Source organism: Corylus avellana, chromosome ca5, assembly GCF_901000735.1.
Source record: "Corylus avellana chromosome ca5, CavTom2PMs-1.0".
Lineage (NCBI taxonomy): Eukaryota > Viridiplantae > Streptophyta > Magnoliopsida > Fagales > Betulaceae > Corylus > Corylus avellana.
The window spans coordinates 35995458-36010213 of record NC_081545.1 but is presented as its reverse complement, the minus strand read 5'-3'; the positions used below and the strand labels follow the sequence as shown (position 1 = coordinate 36010213).

The 14756-nt window shown below is 38.4% G+C and overlaps 2 protein-coding genes across 2 annotated transcripts; both read left to right on the top strand.

Annotated features, from left to right (window-relative positions):
- Positions 1-685: 685 nt before the first annotated feature.
- Positions 686-2650, top strand: LOC132182251 (exocyst complex component EXO70C2). Its single transcript, XM_059595437.1, has one exon. The coding sequence runs from the start codon at positions 686-688 to the stop codon at positions 2648-2650; it is 1965 nt and encodes a 654-aa protein (XP_059451420.1).
- Positions 2651-4081: 1431 nt separating this feature from the next.
- LOC132182462 (uncharacterized) lies at positions 4082-14322 on the top strand. The gene is made up of 8 exons (XM_059595714.1): positions 4082-4422; positions 6719-6855; positions 7273-7520; positions 9079-9198; positions 9300-9456; positions 10513-10652; positions 12773-12808; positions 13251-14322. Exons 2-8 carry the CDS (start codon positions 6780-6782, stop codon positions 14058-14060), a joined length of 1587 nt encoding a protein of 528 aa, XP_059451697.1. The 5' UTR covers positions 4082-4422; positions 6719-6779; the 3' UTR covers positions 14061-14322.
- The last annotated feature ends 434 nt before the right edge of the window (positions 14323-14756 follow it).

Below are 14756 nucleotides of genomic sequence, written 5' to 3'. Positions count from 1 at the left end.
TCAAAATTATTATTGAACAATATTTTATAATTAAATATAAAATATAAGAAATAAAACAAAACAAAATAGGATAATGTTTGTTTTAGTAAACAAGATGGAATTGAAAGAGACACATCTACCCCCTCCATTTCCTCTCTATCCTCCCCGGACTGTTTAAATATCATATCAAAAAAATAGAGAGAAAAGTTGTCTTACCTCTGCGATTGATTGTATCATGGCTCCGTTGTTTTGCAGTGGAGAAAATGAAAGAGAGAGAGAGATCATGTAAGCAAATCTTTTTCTCCGAACAAAGGGGCTAAGTTCTAGTTTTGAAATCTATAAATGTTTGTACACTTGGCATGTTTCAAGCCATTCAGCTAACAGACGGCTTAGATTATTAAAATTGGGATGGCAATTTTTTTTTAAATTGTCGTGGATCCTCATCCAACCAATTGTACTGCTCACCCTCGCATGTCGCATCCCATCTCCAACTTACATGTATGTCCGTACATTCCCTCGTATATCTCACTCACACCCATTGCCTACGACGACCGTTTCAAAATTCCTGCAAAAACAATTAAAAAATGAAAATAAAAATAAACGGATAATTCTCCTCCGTCTTCGCATCTCTCTTCTTCAAGCCCTCTTCTTTTTCCTTTTCCTAAAACGATTCATATCACAGCGAGCGAGTAAGTAATCCACAACAATGGAGTTGAACCAGCCGAAAAAGTCCGATAGTTTTGGACGCAAAGAGGGCACCGACACAAAACCAACATCTAATACGGAGGCACTGGGAGAGAAGATCAGAGAGGACGTCGACGGAGCAGAGGGCAAGAAGAACGAAGAAGAACAGAATCAATTGGAGGTCGTCCCGGATCCTCATTGCGACCTCGAGAATGTTTCCGATTGTATTGACAAGTTTCTCTCGTCTCTTAGCACAAAGAAAGATGATGATGACAAGGAAAATGACGTCATTCCAGTAGATATCCCTCACGAGTTGCTCGAGAAGTTCTCAGATCTCGTCGAAGCGAAGCTCTCAAAGCCCGAGGTGGACTCTTCCTTTCTCGCGGCTGTGAGCCGACTATCGAAGCTGACAAAATGGCTCCGTGATTTGAAACCGGAGGAGTCTCATCCTTCTCTTTTGATCAATCGCATTGGAGGCATTCACGAGCGAGCGATATCTTTTTTGGAGGAGGAATTCCGGTTGCTTCTAGAAGATTCTCGGATCGGTGAGTCCGATGAGAAAGGGAAGCAAGATCATCACGTACAAACAGAATTATCTGAATCCATTGGGGATCACGAGGCCGATTTTCCAGGGTACTCTGACGACGTCGTATCGAGCTTGAACAATGTAGCGAAGGAGATGATATTTGGTGGATACGAATCCGAGTGCTGCCAAGTCTACGCGGTGGCGAGAAGTAACGCGTTCGAAGAAAGCTTGCAAAAGTTAGGGTTTGAGAACCATAGCATCGACGACATCCACAAAATGCATTGGGAGGCGCTGGAGCGAGAGATCGCCATTTGGATCGAGGCCTTCAAGAAATGCACCACAGTGTACTTCTCCGGCGAGAAGGCCCTCGCAGAATCGGTCTTCTCCAACCATCCCTCACTCTCCGACAGCCTCTTTAGCAACCTCACTCGCGGCATTCTTATCCAACTCCTGAACTTCGTCGAGGCTGTCGCGATGACGAAGCAGCGCTCAGCCGAGAAGCTCTTCAAGTTCCTCGACATGTACGAGACGTTACGCGATGTTGTTCCGGCCATGGACTTGTTCAAGAATGAGTGTGGAAACGAGCTCAAGAACGAGGCAACCACTGCTCAGTGCCGGCTCGGCGAGGCGGCGATACTCATGTTCACCGATCTAGAGAATTCGATAAAGGCCGATACGGGGAAAACCCCGGTACCGGGCGGTGCGGTACACCCCTTAACTCGGTACACGATGAACTACCTAAAGTACGCTTGCGAGTACAAGGACACCTTGGAGCAAGTCTTCAGAGAGCACTCTAGGCTCGAACGAGCGGACTCGACGAGCAGGCCATCGCGCGATGAAACGAAGAGTTTTGATGATCATAACGAAAGCGAACCCCAGACACCGTTTTCGTTGCAGTTGATGAGAGTGATGGAATTGCTGGACTCCAATCTGGAAACCAAAGCGAAGATTTACAAGGACGTCGGGTTGAGCAACATCTTCATGATGAACAATGGGCGGTACATCTTACAGAAGATCAAAGGGTCCACGGAAATCCACGACCTGATGGGCGACACGTGGTCCCGCAAGCGATCGTCGGATTTAAGGCAGTACCACAAGAACTACCAAAGGGAGACGTGGAGTAAGCTTGTGGGGTGCTTGAGCAACGAGGGGTTGAACGTGAACGGGAAGGTGGTGAGGCCGGTTTTGAAGGAGCGGTTCAAGAGTTTCAACCAAATGTTCGACGAGATCCACAAGACGCAGAGCACGTGGGTGGTGAGTGACGAGCAGCTTCAATCGGAGCTAAGGGTCTCGATATCGGCGGTCGTGATACCGGCATACCGGTCCTTCTTGGGGAGGTTTTCGCAATATTTTCACACTGGGAGACAGACAGAGAAGTATGTGAAGTACCAGCCGGAAGACATAGAGACTAGCATTGATGAGCTATTTGATGGGAACCCAACGCCCAGGAGGAGACCATAGTTATAACGTATAATTACGTGCATGCATGAATGAATTGACACATTTTTTTTTTAATTCATGTAATTTTTTAATTTTTTTTGTGCATTTTCTTAATGCTATGGTTTTATACAATCTGCATTTTCTTAATGAACAACTTGTTGATTATGATTGTAATCTGTCTATTATATTTTCCTCGCAGCTAGCTAATTCACATTTGTGTATATCTCATATCATAACACATTGTCACTAAAAAAAAATTATCTCAAAACACTTTGACAAAGATACCTATATTCGATCTCTATAATCAAAACGGCAAAACACATACCCAAGTTGGCCAACCAAAAAAATAAAAAAAAATGCACACCCAAATTATATTGGAAAAAAACGTTTTCTTTAAACTTCACATGTATTTTTAAAAGTACACTTGAAATTGATCATATAAAAATGCATATAATGATTATATGCTCTACACACAAATATCAATTTAATAGATTAATTTGAAATTTTTTTCTCAGGCTAAGTTTAAAAGATAACTTTGTCCTTATATTAAAAAGTAGAAACTATATAGAAAGTATAAACCACCTCCATTTGCTTGCCACAACAAAAAAAAATAAAAGAAAAGGAAAAAAGAAAAAGAAACCACCTCCATTTGTAATTGGGCTGGTTCTTGTGAGCCTATATTTCTCCTGAGCTCTGAAAAACTTGAGGCCCGTGATGATATTCTTAGCCCAAAGGGCCCAACTTAAGGCTGGATCGGCAGTCCAAACTCTCGGAATTTTTGTTTTTACTTTTACTTACTGCACGGTGACAGTTTTTTTTTTTTTTTTTTTAACTTTTGTCATATAATTATCAGTAATTGGACATTACGTTTGATTTTGGTCCTCGTCAAATTTTAATGATTAACGATATTTCTGCTAATGATTCAACCCAAAATCAAATTTTGGATACAAGAAGAATTTAATGTATTATCATATGGGTCATATGAGACAAATGATTTCCATTAATTATCAAAGAAATAATGATTGCCCGTGGACCTTACTCCTACATTTTTTTTTCATGGCTTGACAGTGAATTTCAATATATATGATTCCTAATTACCATATGAAGTCACTTATTCATATTCCATAGTGTATTTGCACAAATCAAGTCAAGTTTATATGAATTTGATTTATTTAATAGACGAGTTAAAATGAGTTGGATGAATTTATAACCTAAATTTAATAACAATTGCATGATTATAAGACTATATGTAATTTTTAACTTAATTACTTTAATTAAATGAGTTAGACTCATAAATAAATTATAATTTATTAATTTTAAGTTGGGTTTATCCTGAATTTACGGGTCATGTAAAAACTTGCGATCATAATTAATTTACAAGCCACAAAACGGTGTCGTAACGCTATATTGCCTGGTTGCTCGTGTGCCTGAAAGAGGCTGCTCTAGATTTTGTGTCAGGTTCACTGGACGAAATCCCTGAAACCAGGGGTAATTTCACAATTTTTGTTCACACGTTGAAGTCAGTAGTCTAAGCTACGCCGAACACAAAACACATAGCCATAGGTCTCTCTCTTTGTCTGGGTTTCTTCTTCGGTTCTCAGAACTCCAATTCGTACAGTAACCCCGTCTCCACCGATCAACAAAGCACAGAATCAAATTATTTTTCCTCAAAACCCTACCAAAAAAACCACTAATCCCATCCAAATCCCTTTTCCATGGAAGAAGAGTTCGACCACGGTATTCTCGCCCGCCGCTGATTCTATCCCGTGCCTCACCTGCATTCTTCTCGACTGGTACAATAAAAGCTCTAGGGCTTCTAAATGCTTTTGTCTAAACTCTCTGTCTTGCTTTGCCATAGGGCTTTAGTCTCGTGTAATTTCCCTTTAATTATTGTGCTTTAATGTAACTCAAGCGTTTGTACCTTTCTTTATCTTTTCATTTGTTTGAGTAATTTTTTAGTAGTATTCGCAGTAAATGCTTCATAGGTTAAGAACAGTATGTTCAGGATAGAAACAATTTTTTAGGGTTTAGATTACTTTTGCTTTATTTAGAAGGATATTATTATTGTTTTTTATTTATATTATCATATTTATAATTTCTCTTGTGAATTGCTTCATATGTGACTGAAATCCGAAGATAGAAACCTTATGAAGAGAGTGATGTGTAGTCGCTTTTGTGTGCCATGAGCAAGTCTCAATGTGTGACAAAATTGGCAAAGAATACGAAGAATTTCGAATTCGTTTGCATAATCGCATGTTTTTTTTTTCATTGTTTGGTCAGAATTGATGTAGTTTCTGCCACCGTAACATTATTGCTGCTAAAAAGACATCATACTCTGGCTGTTTAGCTTGGTGTCACCGGAACTTTGTTTAACTTTTTTCTTAGGGAAAGTATACCTACTCCTCTGACTGACACCTCTTTTGCAAAGGCACCACCACCAACTACAATTTGTAACACTTGACTTGCGTTATCTGTTAGCGTTAAAAGGACGGAAAAATGGTGTATTTTGGACATGAAATTCCCAGATTGCCTCAAACTAACATTTGCAAAAACATCCTCAAATTACCATTTTGTGACGCTTGGTCCCCTCAAACTACCATTTCGTTATTCATCCCATCCATTAGATGTTGGCAATAAAATGGCATACGTGATGTACATGTTCATATTTTACATTTGAAACACCCAAATCGTCTCCATTTTGGAGAAAAAGAATGCAAAAGAGAGGGGCTTGAGGGGTGGTTGACCACCGTTTGATGGCGTTTGGGGGTGTCTGACCACCCCTAAAAGTTGAGCTACCACTCCTTGTTTTAAGGATGGTTGACCACCTCCATAAGGCTGGGAGGGTGGCCAAACACCCCTTCAACGTTGGCCACCCTCAAAAGCCTCCAAAAGATGGTTGGCCACACCCAAAGCCTTGAGGGGTGTTTTGCCATGCCTAAAATCCTTCAAGGGGTGGTCAACCACCCCTCAGTTCCTCTTCTTTGTTTTTCTTTTCTATTTTTTTCTCCAAAATTGGAACAATTAGGACATTTCAAGTCTAGAATGTGCGCTATTTGCTTTCCATTTTAACGCCAACTACTAATGGAGGGGCTATTTTGCAACGAAGTGGTAGTTTAAGGGGTCAACTATCACATGGTAGTTTTGTGGTGTCTTTGCAAAAGTGGTATCAGTTTGAGGGGAATTAAGTATATTTTTCACTTTTTTTAATTTTTTTTTTTTTTTTTAATTTTTTTTAATTTTTTATTTGTAGTATGCTTATTCTTCTTCAATATCCCTTTCCGGATGGGTATTACTTAGAATCATATTTGCTACAGAGGATTTGCGGCTCAGTTATTAGAAGTGAATGTTGTGGCGAAAGTTTATTTTATGTTGTTGTGACATGATGTTGATGAAGTAATAGTTATGCACATTCAATATCTAGTCAAACAGATGTTTGACCCTTTAGCTTATAGGTTGAAACCAAGAATATGCTTAACAGTAAACTTTATGGTGCTTTAAATTGCAAATATCAAGCCTTGTTTGGTAAAAATTCACTCTCTTCACCATATGTATGAATTCATAGACATGTGTGCATGCAAACATGTGCCCTTTGGATATACTTTGTGCAAATCTTGTCAATTGGATTTGCAGCTGGGAGGATCACCCTGGTTACTCCTATTTAGCATGCTTTCCTCACATTTGGAATGTTCTTCATTTCTACATTTTTATTCTGAGTACTTTTTTTATCCTTTAATCTTGGGTACTTTTCATAAATATGTGTCCACCAGAAACTTTGTATGTGTCTCATGCGTATCTGCAAACACAAGGACTCCTTGGCTTCTTGTCCAACAATGATTAGTGATATCTCTTGTACCCCATGTAGGAAGATACTTTTTGATGGTTCACCTCCTTACGATTAATGAAGAAACTGTGTCTTTTTTGTTTGATTGGAAAACTTGGCCGGATTTTGGTTTTGATAGGAAGGGTTACTTGGATATTAATCAAATAATATTTCTATATCTTTGATGTTCTGTGCTGTGCTTTAAGTTATCTTGCTGGGTGGTGAATCTATTTTGATTGTTGTTTTTCTTCTCTTTTTCTCCCATGAAGGTTGCTTCAGTTTTAGAGGTCTGCCTTGTGCTCGTTAGTTGGGAAAACTATTGTCGCATCAATGGGCAGTACATTCAATCCACAGATTTTAATGGAAAAGCTAGCGAAGCTCAACAATTCACAAGCAAGTATAGAGAGTATCCTTTTGATGACATTGTATAGATGTGGATGATGTTTCTCTTGGCTGTTTGTTGTTGGTTCTCTCTTGTTTAAGAGGATTTTCAGATGTTTTCACTTATATGTTTAGCCTCTATTCATAAAGTTTGATTTGTAGTCAAATGGTAACCCATGTGTTTACTTACTCACTACTCTAAAATAAAGGTGTAGCTAGATTGGTTAATGTTCCTTGTAAGGAGTCTCCAAGACGATTGATAGCTCAGTTGGATATTGTAATTTGCTCATGCCACTCCTTCAATAAGATTGCAGATTGTTCTACTTTGTTTTTCCCTCTGGTAAAATGAAATAATAGATGCTAGTCTTGTTTGAGAAATTTCATTCGGTTCCTCCAGCAATTTGAGGCTGTTACTGAGTTTGCTATCCTTAATGCAATTAAGCTTTATCACATTGGTGTATATTCCATATGAATAAAGCAAAACAAGTGGTCGAAACATGGGATCGTCAGTTTCATTGTTCTCCACGCGAGCAGAGATTGGCCTTTCTATATCTTGCAAATGACATATTGCAGAATAGTAGGCGAAAGGGTTCAGAGTTTGTTGGTGAATTTTGGAAGGTTCTTCCAGATGCTCTTCGTGATGCGATCGAAAGCGGGGATGAGTTTGGAAGGAATGCTGCACTCCGACTGGTATGTCTAATTTCCAAGTGTTCAGTTGATACTGTACTTTGAGCCTTTTGTTTTGTTGATAACTGCACCTTATAAAAGATGCTCACCATGCATAATATAGTCTGCTTGAAATGTTGTTGAACATGTTATGACTAACAACAGCACACAATCTGGTCACGCGGAATGGTTATTTCATTAGGAAAAGAAATAGCTTTTACTATGAATGAAAAAAGGTGGAATGGAATAGCTATTCTTATTCCATGTTTGGTGACAACGCATGTACTTCCATTGGAATTGTATCAAAGTTACTAAAATACCCAAGATATTACTACCCCAAGGGGTGTCTTGACCATCCTTGATGAGCATCAAGGGTGGCCGCGACCACCCCTGAGCTATGGGGTGGTTGCAGCCACCCTCGGATCCCCTCGGGGAGGGGCGATCACCCTCGTGCTTTTGCTAGGGTGGCCAGCCACTCATCGAGTGTTTTGTGCGTGTGTGTGTGTGTGTTTTTTTTTTTAAAAAAAATTAGGTTTGCATTAAAAAAAAGGTTGTTTTTGAAAACCCATTCAATTACTCAAGGAATAGCTATTCCTCTCCTTCTTGAGGGGAATAGCTATTCCTGGGAATGGTATGCAACAAAGCAAAAGAATAGCTATTCAATAGGAATAGCCATTCCATTATAGGGGTCTATTCTACATTCCATATATGCCCTTAAAGTTGTTTTCAGCAAGCCTATTGATTGGATGTTCTCCATCCAAAGTGGTTTTTATGTCCACTATTCATGATTTCTGATAGTGTGTAGACCATTGTTCCCTTCTGTGGTCAACAAGGGGCTTGATTTGACTGAATGATCTGCTCGTGGTCTTTACAAGTAGTCATTTTCTTTGATAGCATCCAGTACATTTACATTTCTTTAAGCTGCCGGCACTTTTTCATTGAGACACTGTGAATCTACTAGATGATGTTGCTAAGTAGATATGTGTGCTATAGTTAAGATTTGTAGGCAGTGAAGTTATTTGAGCAGTATGGCAAATTGAAAAAATATGCAGATATGTCCTTGTTAAGTCTATCGGGATATTGGAGTCTTCTAAGATATGTATTGAAGGACAAGCATTCTATGTTCGAACTTCCCTGTCACACATTGTCTAGAATGGGGCAAGAGTGGATTTTGGGTTTTCAATCTGATGAGAACTCATATTTTTGTTTTGTTTAAGGCAATAACCTGTCTTTGTTTTTGTTATTTGAGTTTTGTATATATGTATTGGAAATTCACTATATCTTCAACCAAGTCTGACATCAAAGATGAAAGTTTTATGGTAAATTTATGTCGGATTGAACTAGAATGAATGATAAAGTTTGTACTTGATAGGGCTCTCTATGGTTATGCTTTTGCTCCAGGACTGTTAGTGCATTTCTAAATTTTATGACTCGTATTATTTTAAACTACTGTAATGCATGGTTTTTTCTTTTATTCAATGTATTTATTTGATAATTTCCTCTGTTGTAGAAGTACCAGATGCTTGAATTTTTTTATTGGGAAATTAGCTTGGAGTGCATTTCTAATTTCTTTCTCATGCAGATTGGTATATGGGAGGAAAGAAAAGTTTTTGGTTCTCGGGGGCAAATTCTTAAGGAAGAGCTTGCGGGTAGGCACCTGGAAAATAGTAATAAAAATGGAAAGAATTTGAACGTCAAACTGGTACTTCGAATTTTCTGATCTTTCTATATATTTCTATGGATATTGAATTATTATATACAAATTGTAGACTATTTCTAGATCACTTTCCATTCTTTTAACAGAGACCACCTGCTGGAAATACATTGGAAAAAATAGTTTCAGATTATCATGTCGTTTATGGTGGCCAGTTGGATGAAGACAATATATTGAGCAAATGTAGGAATGCTATTAGCAGTCTTGAGAAAGTAGATAAGGAAATTGGTAGTGATATCAATTCAGGTATTCCCTTCATATGTATCTTCATAAATCATTTCCTAAACTTTCAATCGATGCATTTGTTGTGATCTATGTGTAAGCATGTCTACATGTGTACACATGTTTTACTGCTTTTCTTTTCTTTTCATTTGATTGTAATTAATATATTACATTTAATTTTCTTATTCTATTCTGTTCATAATAAACTTAGGATGTTTATTTTTTCTTCATGCCATTTATATGTATCTTTACCACCTTTTATTGATGCATGATCACAAACATAAGTTGAAGCTTGTTTTACATCTGTTCTAAATTTAAAAATTAATCGTGTTAAATCAGCACAGCTGGGCCATGATAAGTTTTTCCATGAGTCAAAATGTTTTTCTAGAAATGTTGAAAATTTGCTAAATGTCACTGCCTTGCAAAATTTTGTCATGGTATTGCTGGATTAGTAAGTGTAGATGTTAGCTGGAGTTTTGGTTGAAGTTTCTTATGGCTACAGTAGTATGATGTTCTTTTCACATTTTACAATTTAAGAAACAGATTTTTATTTTAACTAGATGAAGATTTTTTTGGGTGCTGCCATCATCATTAGTTTTTTTGTTGGAAGAAAATCTTGAAGTGACTCCATTTGACTAGTAATTGACGAGTTGCGATTTGTGCTTCTTGTATCAATATGATTAGGATAGATTTCCACCTGGATTCATGCAGTCAAAAGAAAGATTTAGGACTACCTGTAATCAATTTGCTATATGTACATATTTCAGACAGTTTATAAAACTGACCCGGATTTTTGGAATCTTGGATCTCAATATTAACTACTGTCATTGTCTGACATATTAAAAAGATAGAAAATACTTATGTATCAAATACATAGACACCCAATTGATTAAACCAAACTTTGTAGTATAAATTGTCTGATATTCATATCCAGAACCAACCCAATCTAAAATCCGGATCAAAATGTATAAATAAAGTCTGCAGTATATTTTATTGGTTGTCCATGATTCCTGTCATTGGGACTTTTGTTGTTCACATCTTCCTGGATCTTTCTTTTCTCTGAACTGTTTGTTTTAATAGGGAAATTCCATGGATCTGCATTTGTGGAGGAGCTGCAGGGGCAGCATGCTGTATTGAGGGACTGTATTGAACAACTAATGGCAGTTGAGTCATCCAGAACAAGTCTTGTCTCTCATTTAAGAGAAGCTCTCCAGGAGCAGGTTGGTTGGCCAGACTACTCCATATTTTTTATATATAAGTAATTTAAATTCATTAAAAGCATAGAATGGTGCAACTCTAGTACATGTGAATTATACAAGAGAACCCCTAATGTATAAAAAAAAAAAAAACGTAGAATAAAACTCCAAAAACAAAGAGAAATTATAAACAAGAAATCTAATAAATGCTACTATCCATGTATAAAGGAGTTGGAATAACATCTTCAGCTCAACATTGTCATCTCATGATCTTCAAAGCTCCTTGCATTCTTTTCTCGTCAAATATACCACATTAAACATAAACTAGACAACCTCCATAGTTCCAAAACATTTAGATGTCCCAATTGTCCACCTCAACTCACCAACAAATCTCAACCTTCGAGCATAACCCTTTCATCCCCAAACAATTGAAAAGCAAGCTCCATAATTCCTTTGCAACCTCACAATGAAGAAGGAGATGATTAATAGACTCCTCACTTTTCTTACACATACAACATCAATTCACTACAATAACATGCCTCTTTCATAAATCATCTAAAGTTAAGAGTTTCCAATAAGACCTCACCTCAAACAATTTCCTTTATGAAGGAATCCAACACAATTTATCCTCACCTCCTTGCCTTACTCTTTGGGAATACAACTCCTCAAAGAAATCATGGACCATTTTCACCTCAATCCTTTACGGGTCTTGTAAAGAATATATTTTAATGAATGTTCCCATTCTGAAATTGAATATGATCTGCCACCCATGCATCCTTACAACGAGCAATAGTGAATAATTCTGGAAAAGAGAATTTCAAAAGCTACTCCCCATACCATAAATCATGCCAAAACCGCACCGTAGATCCATCTCACACCACATACCTCACAAATTTAGGAAAACCTTCCCACCCCCTCATACTTTTTCACACTATATGGCCTTGCAACTTACTTAGATCACCTACCTCCCCCTCAAACTATCATATTTCATGTCCACCACCAATCTCTACGGAGCCTCCTTTGTACCATACCACCACAACCATTTACCCAAAAGGGCTCGATTAAGCTGAATCAAAATTTTCACCCCCAAACCCTTTGAAATATTGGACTATTCCGCTTCCCTTTGATAGATAAAGCCTCTTCCAACCTGCCAACCGATGTTCCATCTTCTCAGTAATACCATTCCAAATGGTAGAAACCTTGTAAGGAGCTCCCATAAGAAGTACCTAAATACTTCATCGTTAACAAAGCCACTTTACACCCAAGAATGGTAGCCAACCCTTTAACATCACCTACATCGCCTACGGGAACAACCTTTGACTTGGATAAGTTTGTCTTCAACCCGACACCGCTTCAAAACATAAGAATAGACATCATAGGTTACGACGTTGTTCACAATTAGGCTCACCAGTCACCAAAGATCAAAGTATCATCTGCAAACAATAAATGTGACATTATCATCTCCTCAAGATTGCTCGCTCCCACCGAAAATTGAGAGGAGCCCATTGTCCACAGCAGCAGAAATCATCAAACTTAATACCTCAATAACAACCACAATTAATAAAGGAGATAATAGGTCTCCTTGTCGTAATCCACATGAACTACTAAAGAAACCAGATGGAAACCCATTGATGAGAATGGAAAACCACTCATAAATATATGATATCCTATCCAAACTCGCCATCTCTTCCCAAAGCCACCTCTCTTCAACAGGTATAATAAAAACTAGGCAATCCATAATTTGTCTACCTCTAATAAATGCATTCCGAAAACTTGAGACAATCTTTCCCAATACCAATTTTAACCTATTCGCCAAGACCATAGAGATAATTTTGTGTACACCACCCACTAAGCTAAAGAAATTCTTGATTCCACTGCCCCAGCTTTCTTCGGAATAATAGACACAAAAGTAACTTTGAAACTCTTCTCAAACTTCCCTCTGCCATGAAACCCTTTGAGAATTGCCATGATGTCCTCTTTTAACACTTTTAACGCTTTTGGATAAAAGCCATAGAAAATCCATCTGGTCTCTGAGCCTTATTTTCATTTAAAATTCTCACCACTTCCAACCCTCCATAGTTGCATAGTATTGCATGGAATACTGAGATTAGTTGAAAATAAAGCTGACATGGTTTTATTATCAGGAATTCAAGCTGGGTCAAGTCCAAAACCAACTTCAGGTTTGTCACTCTTATAAACCCTACTGGTAGGAGTAATGGTTAGCTTTCTGCATATCTTTTCTTATGCTTTTTAACAAATTGAACATGTGGAATGTTAAACTGTAAGTACTCTCTTTTTCATATGTATTTAGTTGAAGTAGATGGCTGAACTTCTATGTAATGTGATCTATTAATTATTATTTTGCTATTGATACCGAGCGTTTAGCGTGTTGGTTCGGATTAGTTTATTTTTCAGGGTTTTTCTTTGAGGGGGGGGGAGGATGGGGGTGTTGTTTAAAAAGGTCACCAAGACAACAAAGGAACACAATTTGAAGTCTCTTAATTGTGACCAAATTCTCTTCTTATTGTGCTTTAACATGATTTCCTTCTAATTTTCTGGTATATGGGTTGTACAGATTCTAAGCATATGCATGCTTTCCTCTTCCTATGTGTTGTTTTCCAGGCTGCGCAGTCCCAGTCACAACAGGCAGGTTATATCTGCCAACAGTTGCTAAGTAGAGACAAAGTTCAGTCACTAGCTGAGCAGAGTCCGAAGGAAGCCCAAACCCCCGTAGCACCTCACAGCTTTTTATCGGGGGATAGGGAACAATCAGCTCCAGTAATGTACACACGGCAGGTTTCCTTTCCTGAAAAATCTGGCCACATTGAGGATGACCCACGCAAGTCTGCTGCTGCTGCAGTGGCAGCAAAGCTAACCGCATCAACGTCTTCAGTCCAGATGCTCTCGTATGTCCTATCCTCCCTTGCATCAGAGGGCGTCATGGGCAATCCAGTGAAAGAATCCTCTACTGATTACCCTTCCGAAAAGAGGCCTAAGCTTGAAAATGACCAATCTTCGTACGTACCATCTCAAAATCTTCAACAACCACCAGTTCCTCCTTTCCCTCATCCTGACTCTATCCAACACAATATGTCTACCACCAGCCAACAATTTACTCCAAATGAGGCACCACCTCCGCCCTCATCATCTCCTCCGCCACTACCACCGCTACCACCTATGCCACAAATCCAATACCAGGTGCCCCAGTTCATGCAGACTGCTGGATCAATAAGTAGTGTACCATACAGCTATGGCATGGCCCAACAGCACCCACCTTCAATGCCTGGTTATCAGACAATTGGGGCTCCAATAAACGGGATATCTCCCTTTACAACACCTCCTACAAATTCTTACCAGGGTTTTCAGGGTCCTGATGGTAATGTCTACAGCCAATCATCATCCATGCCAATGGCACCAATTTCTCGACAATAGAATTCTCAGTTGTAGTGGTGCGTGGAATGAAGAAGTTTTTGCTGTGGTCATCTTGTATTCACAAATTTTATGTAGCTTCTGTCGCCCTGCGCCTGAATTCTTGGTGATGTGTTTTTGATTCTTACACCTAATTAGAGTTGCACATAGTGACTGCTTGTAACCTATATTTTCAATTGCTATAGTTTATGGAGTTAGAAAGAGTTTCAATGGATTACTGAATTGAGGAAATGAATTTAATTTTATTGACTAGGGTTATTATCTATGCTGGTGGATTTTATTACCGAGAAAAAGTCTTGAGCTGTTTGATGTTGGGTAGCCTGCCATTACTGGCTCCCATTCAACCAGCCAATCTGATCCAGTATGAAGATTTAGCCATATCATCTCGGTTTCTATGGTTCTTGCGTTTGACCCATTGCGGGTTATACTTTTTTGGGCAAGGTGAGAATTAGTATTAAAAAAAAAAAAAAAGAAAAAAAAATACCCCCAGAGACAAATTCTGCACTAAAGTAGAGACTCTAGGATTTACTTAAATTAAAATGCATTCTCTGAAACGCTCCATAATGTAATGGCATAATCCCTGCATCCAGGGGCAACTATGGGGGTATGGCTCCTGGTTTTGAAATTTTTTCATACATATATATTTAGGCATTTTCACATTTTCTACGCTTGGAAGTGATGAGGCGGAAGTTGCTCTCT